The sequence below is a fragment of the Falco naumanni genome, chromosome Z (assembly GCF_017639655.2).
Source record: "Falco naumanni isolate bFalNau1 chromosome Z, bFalNau1.pat, whole genome shotgun sequence".
Taxonomy (NCBI): Eukaryota; Metazoa; Chordata; class Aves; order Falconiformes; family Falconidae; genus Falco; species Falco naumanni.
In genome coordinates this window covers 33,688,332-33,706,764 of record NC_054080.1, presented here as the reverse complement: position 1 = coordinate 33,706,764, position 18,433 = coordinate 33,688,332, and the positions used below count along the sequence as shown (strand labels likewise).

Genomic DNA, 18,433 nt, shown 5'->3' with positions numbered 1-18,433 from the left:
GACTGTCTTAGCACAGCCAGCCTTATTATTGCTGTTTGAGTTTCCAAAGTCTGCAAAAGTTTAAAGAAGAATTCAAATAATCTACTGTGCTGAGACAAGTACCAAAGACACTACTATCATTCCTAAATGATTATAATTTGTAAATGTTTCAAAAATATTATGGGTAGAATTCAGAGAACAAACTAAAAAAAAAATCATTGAAGTAATACATCCTCTGCTTCCTACAGCAATGCATGTATTTCTTCTGCAGAAATCATTAGGCAAACAACACTAACTGTCCTACAGGGACTGTATTTGAGATCCCAACATGTTGTAACCTTAAAGAAAAATACTTCTGAACTATGTGGAGCAACAGGTGCCAGGCTACTGGTGAGCACACAAGAGTTTACTGATCCCACAGTGCTGTATTTGGTGCTTTCACCTACAAAGTGGTATCCTGGAGACTCTACACAGTTCTGTTCCATGGTTTTATTTCCATTAATAAAAGTTGCTCCAGCCACTGCAATAATCTGGAGCCATGACTGGAGCAAAGTATTTCCAAAGACAAACTTTCAACTTTAACCTAGCTGTAGGAACGACAGCCACTACTTCCTTTAAAAGCCTTCTTTCTGTTTTGGCTAGACTTAGATTAGTAAAAAGCTGAACAGCTGCTACCTCTGGATTCCTAAGAAGAGCTACAGTTAGCATAAATGATGTAAAGATGCTGTAGAAAGCCAGGACAAAGGTGGGGAACTAAATCTTAGTTCAAAGATTCTTTCCAACTGAGCAGGCAAATTATTAAAGGTCTTGCATGCTCCGAGGACATAGTACACAAAACAACACGACACAGCCCCTCCTTTCCATAGCAGTGCCCTTAACAGACAGTTCCACACTAACCTAAGGTGGTTAGATAAAACTACACTTAGAGACCAGAGCTCCAGTACAGCTTTTCTTCCTGTACTTGCTGTGTTCTAAACAAACATACAAAACTCCTGCTACATCAGCCTCACGATCAATATCAAAATTTTCAGCTTGAGAAATGGCAAGACTTCCTAAGTCAACCGCTAAGACGACTAGCCCACAGAGAAACCACTGACATTAACGCTGCCTGAATGGTAGTGGTGGAAAGAACACCAGGGGCTCTGCTTCCCATTCTGAGCTGCTCAGTGGTACCTACTCATCTATCAACACTGTTTGAAGGAACTAAAGCAAGGGCTTTCAGATGCAAAAAAATGGACTCATATTCAGAGTAAAGGATTTCAGCAGAAAAATACAGAACTGTGCAGAGATAACCTGGGGTATCTTCAGTACCAGGAGCAGTACAGTCACCTTAGGAACTTACGAATATGTTCTGCTTAAGTTAGGCAGAGCTCCAAGCAGCTCTACATTCCTCCTTTCAGAGGCATGTGGCAAAACACAGACTGAGAGACTAGAAACCGCAGTTTTGATACGGTGATTTATATGAACCTCCACGTATGTTCTTACCATTTGGGGTCTGATTGACAGTATGTATATGCACATATGTGACATAACTGACTTCTAAAAGACCGTATGATGAAGCAGAAATTATAGTTTTAAAAACTCTACATCTTACTCCATTTTAAGCATTCTCTCTCATTCTCAAGCAACATCCTGTTAACTCCATCAGTAACATGAGTCCTTTAACACAGGAGTCAAACTCCAGGTAAATACAGAGACAGAAACGTGCAGAAATGTTAGCAGGATTGAGACTGTTTAAATCACAGCTACTGGCCTCTGTACTTCTAGCCCAATGCTAATTACTCTTGGGTTTTGGGTGTTCTATGACCAAGTGTCACCAACTAAAACATAGCTAGCATTGTGAGTACATGAGACTCAGACAATTATACTCGACCAACCCATGCAATACAAGCTAGATGTATTGACAGGTGGATATTGACAGAGCTGGAATTCACGGGTATTCAGGAAGGACAAGGCTCCCAGACTCTAATAAGGACAAAATACTTAACACTCTTCTCCTGTTCTGACTCCAGAGCTTGCCTCAAATCTACCTGTCAAACTATCAGTTCTAAACCGTTAATCTCAACCGTATTACCAGTCTGGAGTGTCACACAATGAGAGAACTTGGTACGCTACCAATAACTGCATATTATCCTAGCATACTACGGACTAGCAACATGGCATAGAAAAGTGGAAGCGTAAAACACTGCCTTATGTATCTGTAGGGAATTCTGCCGCAAATTCCACAGCTCAAACCCACAGAACAGGTAGGATGCCAAGCACTACTTCCACAGAAGATGGTATGTTACTATCTATTGCTGACTTCTGCCAGTAACAGAACGATGTTGCATGACCTCAGAATTAGACCAAGGACTAATAACAAGACCTTCTCTTCGCAAACTCCTGCCAAGTGGAAAAAGGTTCAGGCCATCATGAAAGGAAATAACACCAATGCTGACCAGACTTCCTTCATTCTTTGTCTGTACATCTGACAACTGTAATTATACCCTGTCTACAAAAACAGGAAGTAATTCTACTCAGAACACAAGCACTAAGTTTACATAAAGTTCAGTATATATGGTATAAATAGTATTTAAATTTATTTAAATTATTAAATAAAAATATTATTATAGATTGTATAAGTTTCCTATTTGCCCACAGGTTTTTAGAACAACAAAAACATTCCATAAGCAGACAAGTTCACACTTGATGCTTCATTTAAGAATGGAGTAGCATTTAGCTGTGCATAGATCAGCATCGGAGCTGGAAATGAGTGAGAGAACAAAACCTCGAGTTCTTAGCCATTGATTTGAATACAGCCTGAGGTAGCGGTTAATGTGGAAGCATCTGAGGACTGTACAAACATACCTGAACACTGCAGCTCAGCCTTTTGCAAACGGTGCGGGAATAGAGGCAGAAGGTCAAACAAGGATACAGCTGAACCTTAACACCTAAATTTAATTTCCGGGCCCTCGCAGAAAGGGCCCAGAAAAAGAGTGATACCTTGAGATGGGCAGGAAGGCACAGGACAGACCACTTTGCAGTCAGGACTTCTCAGATTAATAAAACAGATTTGTTCTTGGTAAAGAAAGCAAGCTTCATTCCTTGGATCTATCCACTGGTGCCTTCCAGAAGCACAGTGTGAGTTTTGAAGGAAGGAAAGCAAGGATTGCGCATATCTAAACATCTAGTTGTTGCAGAGAGACACACCATCACTTCTTTTAGAAAGTGAGCATCAGAGGGCAGGAAAAATGAAGCTTGCTTTAATAAATAAATGTGGGACTGAAGTGAAAGTAAGTATTATGTAGCTTCTGCAAGAATGTTCCAAGAAAAACCCAACACAAAACATCACTAGTTAGATCCACAACAGGAGAACACAAAGACAACTACTGCAATAGCCAAGCACAGTTGCTGTTACAACTGTATGTTAAAAAAACCCCAAACATCAGCCAGAATTCATATACACATATTTTGAGTTGAAATTAAAAAGCCCAGACTATCCTCTTCTCTATCCCTCATTCTTATGAACAGTACAGAAAGTTGAAAATAAGCATTAATTTCCCCGTTACTCCACTCATATTTCTTCCAGTGCTAAATAAAATCAGCTACTCTGGAATCAAATTAAAAATCCATATAGTTAAGTTCCAGATGTTTCCCTTACTGTATTTATAGCTCTCCACAACTTACAGCTCAAGGATATCCTTGAATATTAACCTCCCATTTAATATCCAAGCACTATTATTCTAACAGTTTATCTTTTGGTATCTAAAATATCCTCATAGCATTATGGTTTTTAAGTTAACCATAACTAGTGTGGAAAAAAAATCTGGTTGATTCCTATTAATTTAATTTTTCACCTCTAGTTTCATAGTATTCAGGTTATGAGATCAAGGAACATTGGGTTTTTAAACCTTAACTAAGCTATTGCTGCTTTTGGGTATACCCATACCTTCCTCTTACTGATATTCTTCTCTTTTCCAGGCAGAAGAATCATTTCCTCATGATCATCCTTGTTTCCCTTCTCAGTATGTGTACATATACTGAGAACATATTTGTATGTGTGTCCATGTGTGTAAGTTTAAAAAGTTTTAAAAAAAACACTTTGTCAAGACCAGAACACACCCCTTATGCTGCTAACAGAGCATGTTTACACAAAATACAGTCCTTACTTTTTCCCTCTTCACAATTAATAAACAGTACACTTTCAGACAATGCTGTCACTCCACCTAATCCTGATGATCCTCAGTAGCTTCACAATCTTTCCCAAGTATCAATAACCATTTTAAAGTAAAACACTAAATACCTAACAATGGCTGTTTCCCAGGCCTTTGTTCTGCACACATCCCCTTCCATTTGACATTTTATTCTATTACATTTGATACCAGATTTTTTTCATGTAATTCTAAATAATTCAGTATCCACAGCAAGATTTATTACCTCACTGTTCCTCCCCCCTTCCAAATGGTTTATTAATGTAATCATAACACAACACAGTATTTCTGGAAGACTCCACATGCAGCCACCTTCTGTTGCAAAAACAATTTCATTCTGACTAGAGGATCCATTTCCAACACAAGACAACTCTGACAGTCAAAGTGGCAGTGGATGACTCCATACCAGTCATAGTGTGCTTTTATTCCAGCCATTCAAAAAATGACGCTCAAAACTATACTCAGGTTTCCAGAGACCTAGTGGTGCAGAATCTCTTTACCCATAAGACAACTAGAACTAATACGGTACAACAGGCTTCAGGAAAATCACAAGCAAAGGATTAAATTCTAACCAGCACACTTTTGCTAAAAACAAAGAGGAGGGAGGATGGCTGGGATGGGAACAGAAGAAGAATGTCAAGAAGCTGGCAGCAACCCATGTAACTGCTGTTTCTAAGGCAAGTACCAACAGTAACTGCAAAGACATACTTTGATTACCACACAAGAAGATGTCATTATCTTCAGGCAAAAGAAAAATCCTTTTTTTTCCCCCTACAGTTCCTTGCCATAGGTCAGAGAGGTGACCCACTCTTACTTAGCCAGACTGATTTTCTTTATCGTTTCAGGTCAGTCTCTGTAGCAGACTTCATTTAGCTTTACCTCTGGCTCTATCTAAATCCACCCAGATCTCAACTAGCCTGGCCTAGCTACAGAATTCTAAGAACGAAGATGCCTGCCAACATGCTGTAAAATAGAAATTTCGTTTTAGGTTCGTAAATGTGCATCCAGACATTTACAGAACAGATAGGAATATCAGTTCCCACCATGACCTGTCAGTATAGTTATTACTAAATTAAACACAACAGAAATTGTGCCCACTTGTTTAGTGTCTCTTTTTAATAATGACATTTCATTACTCATTTGGCACAGTCATATATGAATTATGTCTTCAAGGACATTTCCAAAATGCTTTGGCAAGTCCTTGAAAACAGCACTGCAATATTTCATGGACATAAAGCTTTGAAGCATCAATCAGCTCTCTGGAAAAAACAGCTTTCAGTCAACATTACTCAAAATCCATACTTTAAGTGCCAAGACCAGCAAAAACAAATTCCAAGTACTCCTGGCCTAAGATCTTCTGCCAGGTGAGAAAATCCTTGGGAGACCAGCAGCAGCCAGTTTGCAATATACAGTATTCTCAGTTGTGTCCAACGCATAGCTCTGCAAACTCAAGTATCAGCATGGCTGCGTGAGAACACTGTTAGAACGTGCTCTCAGTCTTTCTGCATCACTATGCCTTTCCGCACCACCTCCAGAAGTCGCTCCAGAACATTCCTATACCTTACTAGCTGCACCTTTGCACAGGCTGAAGATCTGAGTGGTCAACTGCCCAGCTTGTTTCTTCCCTTTTTCCTCCTCTCATAAAATGTACCAACTGGTTCCCAATGTTCTGGGTGTCAATTATTCTGACAGCTTAAAGGCGTGCCCTTTCTTGTTTTTCTAAAATTAACCAAGCTTTGTGAGGGATTGACTTCTTATACAGCAAGATACTGCAAATGCAGGACCTGACTGTGGGACAGTAAGTGGGATGGGGGTGGGAGTGAAGTTACTTTCCTGAAATAGTGCAGAGTTATTCACCAAATCAGCTCCTTTTCCCAAATTGCAGCAGAATAGCAAGTGCATCATTACTGATTCAGGAAGCCAAAAGGCTGCTTTGTCATGAAATGATCTTCATGCCTCAAGAAAGCATTTTCCCTGCCCTAAATGCTTATTTATAATCTTGCTTACAGAAAAATACAAGCTGTACTGCACAACAAGTAAAAGCACTGCCATAATTGCTCTGAACCTTAGGGGCTGGCTGTTCTTGTCACGTTATGTAGAGAGAATCAAGTGCCTTTCCCACGTTGGGAAAGATACCGTAAATTCTAAGCTAGCTGGAAGACCATACTTGATGTTGATGAAATCATTAATCAATATAAGGATGCTGTAGTATCTTTTACTACGTTGCATCCTTTGATAAAGATGTTCAGATTAAAAAACCTTTACTTGAACTTATCATACCACTTCTTGATGGACTAAGGCACAACAGAGAACTTTTTTGAGCTGGAAGGGTTCTTAAACAGTAATTTATCAAAGAGTTCCAAGGTGCATGGACAAGTAAGGTGCTCCCAAGGATGGCATGTGAGCTAGCTGAAAATGGCTAACTCTGCAAATGTATATGCAACAACCTACACAGAGCTTATCTCCAGCACAATTGTGACTTTCACATTGCAGGAAAAGTTAAAGCTTTCAGAAAGGCTCAGCAGAGCAAAGTTAAGAGTTGACTGCGTTCTCTACCCACATATTAAAAAAATTACGATGGTTTTATTGTTGAGCGTCAGAAGCTGCAAGACTGAAAATTCAGCATTTATCACAAGAAACCAAACACATATGTCTTTCCCTCCTTCTTCAGAACTTGACAGGTGAACTCTAAATTCTAACTAGATATCATCACAAACAAACTGCAATTAAGCTCTGCACAGTCATGTTCAAAGCTCTCACATTGCTTTATTATCCTTTTTACAGTGGAGTCTATGGTCACTTGAAAAAGAAGGCCAAACATCCTCTTCGGATTAATTAATTTCAACCCCCTATCATAGTTACTAAGTGGCTCTCAAAAATGATTCTGTTTACTGAATACTATAGTTTTGGTACTAAATCACTGTTCTTGCTCTATTACAAGACTGAATCATGCTTGAACTTTCACTATACATATGCAATATTTAAGGTGATCAATACTTAAGCTGTTCATTTGCTGGAAACCATCACTTTTTGGAACGCATATAGGCTGGTGAACATTTAAGCAGAAACATAACCATAAGTATTTCTCTGAGCTGTGTGATTCCAGTCTTGAACAGAGTTCATCTACAAAAGGAAAGCTCATTTTAGGTTAGAACCTGGTTTTGATAAGTACAGTATCATATAATGAAACTTAGGAATTGAACTCAGTAACAATTCTGTTCAAAACCAGGTTTCATACTTTTGACCAAGCTTCTATAAATCAAAACAACTGGCTGTGATATTAATAATTCAAAAAAAAACGTATTTTACCTTCAGGTTTTAAAATCTAAAACACCAAGGGAGATACAGTTGGAATGGAGAATCATGAGAACAAGCCACAGCATGTTTTAGGAAAACGGGTTTGGTGTACTTTAAAAGATGGCTATACTGAACGTATTTCAGGCACAGTTAATGAAATATTTGACTTATAAACACAGAAATAACGTTTGTGGTAAAACAAGGCACGGCTGCATTTCATTACTTCAAGAGGTACTTAAAAAACACTACTAATGACCTTGACTTCATACCAACAAATAACTGGTTTGCATTAGTTTAAGAAAAACACAGCGTGTTCAGATACAGGGTAAAGAGCAGAACTGTAGATACTGGCTAGTTTCACTGTGGGCTTGCATTTGACAGCAGTGTACAGATCACATGGGGAAGCTCCCATTCCCAGAACACCCACTGCAATGGCACAGATGCTGGTGCAGCTCCACACATGCTGTAATACCACATGATAGTTCAGCTCCCTCATTCACACACGTATGCAGGCACAATGCAGTGGGCCACTCAAGGGCACTAGCAGTGTCCTAATGCCACTTCAACTCACTCTGCTTTTCAAACAAGAAGCGTTCACATAACTTCTATCAGAACATAATTTGACATCCCCCTTCCTTCTATGAAAAGTAATCAGTTTCACTGCTTTGAACTTGGTCACCCAGACTGACTCATCATTAGCCAAGTACCTTGCAAAGAAATCCTCTCACAGCATTTTAAAAGACTAAGTAGGAAAGCTTAGGACAAAAAACACTCCCACGTGAATAGCTGAAAACCCCTGAAATTTCCTCAAAGTTTTTACCTTTACTTTCTTTTGGAAGGTCCAAAATGCATTTTATTCCATGCAGTGTTAACATATGAATTGAGCTAGTAATATCAGTATTATTACTACAGAGAAAAACATTTATTAATACAGTTTATTTCTTTTACACTTCTTTAAAAAAGGGAAGTGTAAGAAAACAAAAAACCAGTAACTGCACTGTAGCACTGAATGAAGGCAGGAGTATTTTCACATCCACTGCCATACTCTGGACAGCAAGTGCCGTACAGTGGCAGCACTGCTCTTGCTAACCCCATATACATGTCGCCATTTCAACAGCATTACTCTTGAGCAGCAATGTCAGGACATTTCTGTAGTTATTGAGATCATACCCTACAGCCAGACATTCTCTCAAATTCTTGTTACATTTTGTACTCCTGTTTTAAAGATGGTCTTTCAAAACCGTCCGAAACATGACAAAACAGAAGCATACTAATACTCAGTATTAATATTAGTATGTATAAAAGCCTAGTATATATAAATAAGATATAGTAACATTTTAGCTTCATAAAAATATCACCTTCTTTCTATTGGTATTTCTTACATTTAATTTTTAATTCAGCTACTACATGAGTCTTTTTTTAATCCTATGAAAATATCTGGTACCTGAACAAAAACAGACATGGGGTTTGCATACCATTAGTTTCTGCAAATTTCTGAATATCAGCCAGAGTTTTTAGTTCTTTCCTTGGGCAAGCTGACACACACAAAGCAAGAGACTTGATCCTCTGATGTGCCAGGTCAATGTTACATGGATCCAAGAAGAACACATACCTAGGGAAGAAAAAAAAAAAGTTACTTCTATTTTAATTAAAAATTACACTGAACAAGATCAATTTCATTACAACCTAAAGGATTCAGCCAAGACTAACCATCAGTCTACCCAGAAACACAGGAAATTCGATATTAGCAGAATTTTGTGGGTCAAAAAAATTCATGCACTCAACATATACAACATAAACATATAGATATTTATATACTTCTGGATCACACAGAAAGGATTAACTCTACCAGATTCCAGGTCACTCAAGTGTTCATAAAAACAACAGCACTTCTATGATGCCTCTTCACAGATAAAAGTCTAAACATTCACAAACAAAAGCTTCACTCCAACCTTAAACATGACTGCAAGTTCTACAACTTTTTCCCAAAAGACCCAACAAACCCCATAAGGTTATACTTGGGCTGTAAAAATGCAGCTATTTTAATGATTACATAATGCCAGTAATTAAGAACAGCTTTTTGGTTTAGAATGATTTTCCACCCCACTAATCCACATGACAGAGCACATTAGTTTACTACTTATTTTGAAATAAAAATCGTTCAGATATTTCAAGTAGAACAACCTAATGTTCAAGTGTGCTATTTTAAAGAGATTTTATTTGCTAACTTACCATGATGAGTCACTGCCATTTAAAATCCAACATGTGAAGTACATATTATAACTCCCTGCTGTCATCTCCTGGCTATACACATTTCATCACCAATGCTTACTCTACAGCACTGTCCATTCATGGTCTAATAAAGATGCAGGATGTTCTCTATAGTGAACAAGTCTTCCAAACTCTTACTATTCTGGTGATATAGTATGCACTGAAATACACTCTTTGTATTATCTAACATCACCGTAGGAAAAGATCATTGCTATAAAAAAGTGCCATTTCTATTTTTGCAGTCCTCACAACAGGAATTCACTCTGTAATCAATAAAAAGCTCTTCTGCTCCTAGAAAGCATTTAGGTCCTGCCTGAACACTTTCAGTCTATACGGTAATTACTGCCTAACCTTCCGCCCACAGAAAGGCTGTTCTATTATCCAATCTCAGTATACAGGAATTATTAGTACTTAGTACACGCAGTCTTACTTCCTGAAAGTCCACCAAAACCCATGTCATCTGTATCACCTGTAATGTGGTAATAGACTACTTGCATTATTAAAACATTCTCTTTCCTTGTGCGTGCATCTATGAAAATTACCCAGTACTATTTCTAGGTTTTTTTACTCAATATATACTAAACATCTCAGGACTCCATAGATCATGGAAGTCTAAGAAGCCAAATGCAAACTTGAAAACTTCTGACCTGCAGACACAGCCAAAGTAACTGCATGTCAGCAATAAGCCACTAATTCCACCGTTTTCCTTTGTTTCGAAGAAAATACTCTTGAGCTGATACCAAAAGATACAATACTTGTGTTAACTGGATACTCTGTCATAGCTTCCTCTTCATGAAGGCAACTGCCCACAGTTGCTATTTCACACTGTCAGGGTACATAGAAGGAGAATGTCTGCTCCTTTGAGGGCATCTAGTCAAAACAGCTGCAAACAAGAACCCCCAGAGTCAAACCTGGCTGCCACGTGGTAAGGGGGTGTATGATGGAAACAAATCTAGTCAGTACACCAACTGGTAAGGATATGCAGAGAGAATTCTTATCTTTCAGTATTATCTGGGGAAGCACCCTGCCAAATTGTGACCATATAGAAAAGGAGGGAGACAGACATAAAACTTGACCAGTTAATGTTAATGGAAACAATACCCAGAAACAAACCTGTTCAATCACAATAATTGATGGGCTATCAAGAAACTGCAGGCAGGGACTTCACAACTCTTAAGGATGAGGATCTGAAGGTGCAGGATGCAGGAGGGGTCAGTGGAACTGGGACAGAATTCAGGGAGAAAAAAAAAAAAAAAAGAGGAAGGGCGGACAGAAAGGGGTGTAAGAGGGGACAGTTACATGGAAGTTGGTCAATACATTGGTCTGACTGAACCCAGTACCTGATCACTGCAGTCTGTCATATCCTTTTACTAAATCTTTCTTAACTCACTTTTTCTCTGCATAATTCTTGGCTCTATCCTATGTGCACAGATGCTGTAAGCACTAAGTGCCAGCTACTTGAGGGAAGCAGCGTGATATTTGGTGCCAGAAAGTGGAGTCAGACCAGGGGTGTGGGTGCCCCAGGCCTGTGGTGTCGGCTACAAAAGTGAATGGAGTCTCTGTACAAGTGACAAGGGCAGGAAGGAGTCTTGGCCACCAGCCACTGGGGTGGGAATAGTGTCCCCAAAAAAACCAGCTACAGAGGTGAAAGGGCTCAGCATAGTGGCTGGAGCAGGACCATGTGTCACAGTCCATGTGGTGCTGGCTGTTGACAGGGGATGAGCACGTGTACCTTTCCCAAAGCACATGTGTGCATGTGTAACTCACCAGCAAACTCCAGGCTGTACCAGCTGGTGAGTAGGAGGCTCTGGGTCCAGGCATAAGTGTCAGGTGGATGGAAGGTCTGTGCCAGTATTTTGGTAGATCATCAACAACGGTCAGCATCAAACACTCAAGCAAACACAGCATTAATGTTTGCCAGGGAGCACCAAGATGCACAAGCTGCTGAATAGGGGGGATCCATGGGGTGAGTAGGAGGGCCTGGGTGGGCCGAGGGGCTTTGCTGGTACTTGGAGGATCTGTACAGGCACACGTGCTTGTAAACCCGGAGAGCGTCACATGTGGGCCTGCACTGGTGACTGTCTCTTAGAGCCCACAAGGAGGAGCAGGGACACAGCTGCTTGGGGTTGTGCTTATGCAAGTCCCACATCGCAGGTGCTGTTTAAAGCAGCACCCTGTCAACGCTAATCCATGTAATCAGCTATGTCAGTGTCCCATCCAGATCCCTCAGTCCAGGCAGAGACCCCGATGTATCGGGCTGGGCTCCAGTGGCCAGACAGCAGGCTCCTCTGAATGTCCCTTAACACGTATTACGTAAGGAAACCAAGTCAAGGAAGTCAGCATTGAGAAGCTAGAATACAGCCACTTCTACAGTGATTTGAACTCAAGGACCAAGCTGTAATTTTAATGGCCAGAAGAAATTAGAATATTTTGTAAAACGAACACTACAATTTTAACTCACGTCTGGAAATTTAGAAATACAATGAAACTATAGTGCCATATGCAGTTTTGACAGAAGTGTGCTGTGTTGGCATACCCTTAAACAGACACATGTAATTCAAACACTGCATTGCATGGCTGAGAGTTCTGACAGCAGTAAGGCAGCTGCAAAGCGAACACCAACCTATCAAATCTGTGGCTTCAATCCATGGTCTATCTAGAAGAGAGAAGTAAGAATTTTTAAATTTCTAGCTGCTAAAACAAGACTCAAAATGCTAGGCACAGCATTAGAGAAAAAGGTGGTTTAGTTTTTGTTTATAAAGCTTATTTATTGAAAGTAAGTGATTTTACTGCAGAAAATTCCATGCTGTGTCACCACAGAAGACGTTTTGTTTCTCACTAGAAGAATACTTACACACTTTGAGCTGCAATTTCAGTTATTTAGAATCAACAATAGACTAATTTGTTGATAAGAAAGTAACTACATCAGCAATACACAGACTAAAGTAAACAAAGTAATCATATTGTTAGAGATGCTTCAACACTGCAAATAAAAATTTGTTTGCTATAGGAAATATAGTTTTACAACCCAGGAAGCATCTTATGCATCTTTACGAAGTACCAGCCCTACAGAGGAGGACTTGGGGGTACTAGTGGACAAAAGATTGGACATGAGCCAGCAATGTGAGCTTGCAGCCCAGAAAGCCAGCTGTATCCTGGGCTGTACAAAAAGAAGCATGACCAGCAGGGGAGGTGATCCTGCCCTTCTACCCTGCTCTCATGGGACCCCACCTGGCAGACCACATTCAACTCTGGTATCCCCAGTACAACACAGACATGGATCAGTTAGAGTGGGCCCAGAGGAAGCTCAGGAAAACAATGAGGGCTGGCAGACCTCTCCTATGAAGAAAGGCTAAGGGAGTTGGGCTTGTTCAGCCTGGAGAAGAGAAAGCTCTACAGAGACCTTATTGTGGCCTTTCAGTACTTAAAGGAGGCTTATACAAAACATGCAGAGAGGCTTTTATGAGGCCCTGTAATTATAGGACAAGCGGTAACAGTTTTAAACTAAGAGAGGGTAGATTTAGAATCATAGAATTGTTTACATTAGAGAAGTTCTTTAAGGTCATCGAGTCCAACCATAAACCTAACACTGCCAAGTCCACTACTAAACCATGTCCCTAACTTTTTAATTACTGTACTCGTTAAGATTCGATGATGCCATAAGGCTAAGGCCTTTTATCACAGATTGGTTCTGAACTAAAAGGTGTGTGCACATGTAGATATGCACATTTGTGTTATTTTCCTTAATTGGCTACAAAATAATATAATTAGGTTGGGGACTAGATCTTGGGCTTTTACCTATTATACCTCTGTTTGTTAAGGAACGTGCATAACATACAGCACCCATGTAGGCTTGGCTTGTGGCATAGTTATCAAATTTAGCATAGACATTCAGACAGATAAGCAAGGTACTCTTCTTTTGTGTATCACCTACAAGCCATTATGGCTTAGTGTGTAAATCTGTATGTAACTGTTGAAAAATCCACTTATGAATGTATATAGCTTAGAACTAATTTCCCTCCTTTGTTAATTCTTTGATATCAATGAGGTATTCTTCAGAAAATGTATGGACTGGTTGGTTGCATAAGGGCAGTTGTTATTTGGACAGAAAATTGTTAATGATCAGGGCTTTTCCACTAAAATATTTGCAAATATTCCTAGTCAAACATCAGGTTGGTTTCTTTTTGGGTTTTGAGCTTGCATTAGTCCAGGTTCAGAACTTTAAAATTACCTTTGAATTTTTTAAACTTTTTGTATCACTGGAACAGAAAGAGCATCTAAATTAAAGCTTCAAGCTAACTTTATTTTTCAAGTGTTTCTGGAATTATCCTTCTGAACTGAGATTTTATAAGTTGGCTGTGTATTTTCCTGTGTTAAAACGCTGTTATTGAAAATGGTCAACCAGGCCTATGTCGCCCAAAATAAAAACGGGGGAATTGTGGATAACTGGCTAACTGAAAAGGGTCACATAGACATAGTCCAGCTGGCTGGACAAAAATGCACATCGCTCTCAGCTTAGGTGAAGTAAAGCAAAATACACTGTCTTTGGCTGTTTTTGTTACACAATAACAGGAAGATTTCAGTGGGAAAAGAATGTTGCAGGTGGGAACAGAAAACTACAGAAGAGAAACTAGGGGCGGGCTTGGTATTTAGGCAACTAACCAATAATGAGCTTAACTTTTGTAATATGTATGAGCTAATTATAACAAGGCATAAAAGGTGACTGTAAGGGACAATAAACGAAGTCTGCTGATCACTCATATTGAGTGACTGTGTCTTCCCTCCGTTGCGACACCTAACTGCCACATCTACATGTCTTTTAAATACCTCCAGGGCTGGTGACTCAAACACTTCCCTAGGCATCCTCTTCCAATGCTTGACAACCCCTTCGGTGAAGACATTTTTCCTAATCTCCAACCTAAACCTCTCCCCTGGCACAACTTGAGGCCATTTCCTCTTGTCACTTGTTACCCACGAGAGACCAACACCCACCTTGCCACAGCCTCCTTTCAGGTAGTTGTAGACAGTAATAAGGTCTCCCCTGAACCTCCTTCCCTCCAGGCTAAACAACCCCAGTTCCCTCAGCTGATCCTCACAGGACGTGTTCTCTGGACATTTCACCAGCTTTGTTGCCCTTCTCTGGATACAGCTCCAGCACCTCAATGTCTGTCTTGCAGTGAGGGGCCCAAAACTGAACAGTGTTCAAGGTGGTTCAAGGTGCAGCCTCACCAGTGCCAAGTACAGGTGGACAATCACTTCAGATTAGACAGAAGGAAGAAATTCTTTACTGTGAGGGTAATGAAACACTGGACCAGGCTGCCCAGAGAAACTGTGGATGCTCCATCCCTGAAAGTGTTCACAATCAGGCTGCACAGGGCTTTGAGGAATCTGATATAGTTGAAGATGTCCCTGCCTGTGGTTGGGGAAGTAGACTAAATGGTCTTTAAGTCACAGAATCACAGAATAGTCGGGGTTGGAAGGAACCTTTGGAGATCATGTAGTCCAACTCCCCTGCTAAAGCAGATTCACCTAGAGCAGGCTGCACAGGATTGCAACCAGGCTTTGAATGTCTCCAGATGAGATGTTCAAGACTCCTCCATCTCTCTGGGCAGCCTATTTGGGTCCTTTCAAACCAAAACTATTCTATGGTTCTATGATTCTGTTCTTTTTTGAAAAATTGAAAGTTGGTTAAAAGAACTTCTGAAATACAGCATGATGAAAAAGTTATTTGAATAAAAATAACTGCATGTAATTTTTAGTATGTCTACCTCCTGTTGCCAAAAAATTAGAATTTTTAAGCTCATCTTTAATTTAAGGCTGAATCCTGTACATGAAGGCAAGGAAGGAAAGAGTTTATTAACTTTGCAAAAGTCATGGTCTCTGGAAATAAGGTGAAGTTGTCCATCCTCGGGCACGTAATTCAAAATGAACTTCAGTACAACTTCCAACTTTTCAAAACGCATAATTAATTTATTTTTTTTATACACATCTATAGGATAACCTGCCTTATGCTTTCTTACCATTTCAAGCTTACATTGCAATACATTTCTTTTTTCATTTCTGAAAGAAAAATCCCTATTTCTAGGCAATTAATTAAAAATATAATTTCAAAATGACCAGATGCTAAAAAAAAAGCTTCAAAAATTTTGGCTTCTCACCACATTTTGGCTACTTCTAGTAGCTTACTAGACAAGTACTCTATTGCCTATTCATGCCCATGAGAAAATCAGTAAAGACACCTTGCAAAACAGGAAGACAAAAGGCATCATTATTTTGTACACTGCAACTTACTCTGGAAGCACTGTGGCAAGTCATACAAACAAGCCTATCTTACCTTCATGTACTTTGTATGCTCTTAGATTTAGCAGTGTCACTGATTTTCTGTCAGCCCTCAAGGCACCTCTTTATAGGCAAATGAGTACTTTACAGAAAACCTTTGCTGTGATCTGCAAGCGCCTTATCACAATAATGGAGAAGTGAGTTTTAAGTGATCACATCTCTAAACAAATTATGGGTAGGGCATATACAGTTTCACTCAACCATGTGTGCTGCAAACTCTCCCTGGGTTTTCCCACTACCTAAGCCCCAAGGATTTTCCTGAGTCAAAGGCATTTATTAAGGTGGAATACCACCGTAACTCTTCCCTATAGCAGCACATGCACATCTCCTTGTACTTGAGTGAACAGCACAAACTGAATTTTATCCAAGTGGCAAAGTATGGGTGATTAAAAAAAATAAATTCAGACTGAACTAGCATTTCAGAGACTTATATTTGGCTGCCATAGTCATCATTAATTTGTAAATAAAAGGTAAATTTTTTAACCCACTTATAACTGCCAGAACTTGAAAAGAAGCTTATCTGAGGCAGATAGGTTTAATGAGAATTCACTGCCAGGGCTAGACGATAATCCCGTGTCTGACTCTAGAGCACAGCCTATTAAAGCTGTACTGTGTTCTCATTGTAAAAATAAAAAGATGCTTGATTCATACTTTGTTGACGAGACCAGACTGTAAAAATCCTCCTTCCCAACACTTCATCTCACTGGTTTCAGCATATATAATGCACATGGGTCAAATCATATAACTGTGAGGACTCTGCTCTTCACCATTACCAACCAGATTTCCATATCCACACAGACCACATCCATTTCACTTCCTCATTACAGTGCCTAAGGGTCGCTGTCATTTACAGGGAAAAAACTGTTATTTTTACAGATACAGATGATTTCTGCCTTGGACTGGGAAATGAGAGTTGCAGAATGACCCTGCAAGCAGAATGAAATGAGAATAACTTCATGTTTCCAGAACCACATTTGTAGAGCTTAAAGCCCTTTCCTTCTCTAGACAAACCAAAATGTACAAGCAGGATGAAGGGTTTATGTTTACAATCTGTTTGGAAAGTACTCCTGTAAAATAGCATGAAATACTCCCATGAACCATACCACAGACACTGCAGGAACCCCATCTGCTAGAGACAGATGCAAAGCAGATAATTTGCTTGGCAGTTTTTCAGAAGAAACTAAAAAGCTATAGGCTGTACAAGTGGGAAGGATCACTCATTTATATAAGAACTGGTCTCTTCCAAAGCTGTGTAACCCTGGACTGTACTAGAGGCACTTCACTGTGAAGAGTTACAGAATCTGCCTTGGCAGAAGGTTTTCCCTCACTCTCAACCAAACAGAGATTACAAAGTCCATTGATGTTGATACGAGCATATCCCATTCATTTGCTTAGGTAATGAATCAAGCCATGATACCTTTATTATGAAAACATAATTCTTTTGAACGTTAATAAGACTTTGACAAGCAATGGGTTGTTGTTTATTAACTGTGTTTAGAACAGCCTATTTTTATTTGCTGTCCTTTGATCTTGCATTTACATGAGGAAATCACTTAGTGGTACGTATTTCTCCTCATGATGGCCTAATTTCTGTCACATGTATACTATCACACTATCAATTGTTGTATTTCAATAAGGTGTCAGAGTTTCTCTGCCTTCACACAAACTCAGACACCATTTCTTTCAAATTTAAACTTATATAAGAATTTTAAAATGCATTTTCTCTCACACCACAAGAATGACAATTTCATACTGAATACACCTTATTTTAGAAAATATTTAAGTACAAAAACCCAGGAAAATTATGCTGTGTTAAGTTCTAAACCCTTCAACCCTCCCTGAAGCTGTGATTAGATTAAGAAATTACTCTTTTGACAGATGGAATCTGTAAAAAGTTTCAGGTTATTTTATTTCGCTCAGATTCTTCCGGTAACACACCAACTACCTAGCCACATTAAATCTTAAACCAGGTATTTAGAAATCTTCAGTCTAGCAACTCAAAATAAGCAAATCTTAGGAAAGCACCCTTCCCAAATAATTCACATAAATTATGGATTTTCTTTTAGCCTGTAAGTGTGAAGTAAAAGACTATCACGCCCAGAAATTAAAGACATTTTAGGTCTTTGAAGTAATCAACAGTGAAAGAAACATCTTTTTGGTCAATTAATACCACTGTTCTAAGTTTAGGCTAAATAGTTTACTTTCTAAAGTCACCCAAGATGTACAGATGCACTCTGAGCACTGACTGGCAGACAAACCTCAGCAGATGCTCACAGGTTTTCAACCTGTCAGTCCAGAAGTCTTGTTACTCAGCTCCAGTACTACTACTGCACTATGAAGTTTTCCTGCACAATAGA

At 39.4% G+C, this 18,433-nt stretch overlaps 1 protein-coding gene across 3 annotated transcripts in view; it reads right to left on the bottom strand.

Moving 5' to 3' along the window:
* Positions 1-18,433, bottom strand: part of SLC44A1 (solute carrier family 44 member 1) — a 68,879-nt gene that overhangs the window by 28,961 nt on the left and 21,485 nt on the right. For all 3 annotated transcript variants that reach the window (XM_040579971.1, XM_040579970.1, XM_040579972.1), the window contains exon 4: positions 8,942-9,078. In XM_040579971.1, the coding sequence (XP_040435905.1) occupies positions 8,942-9,078 (137 nt within the window). The remainder of the gene's footprint in view (positions 1-8,941; positions 9,079-18,433) is intronic.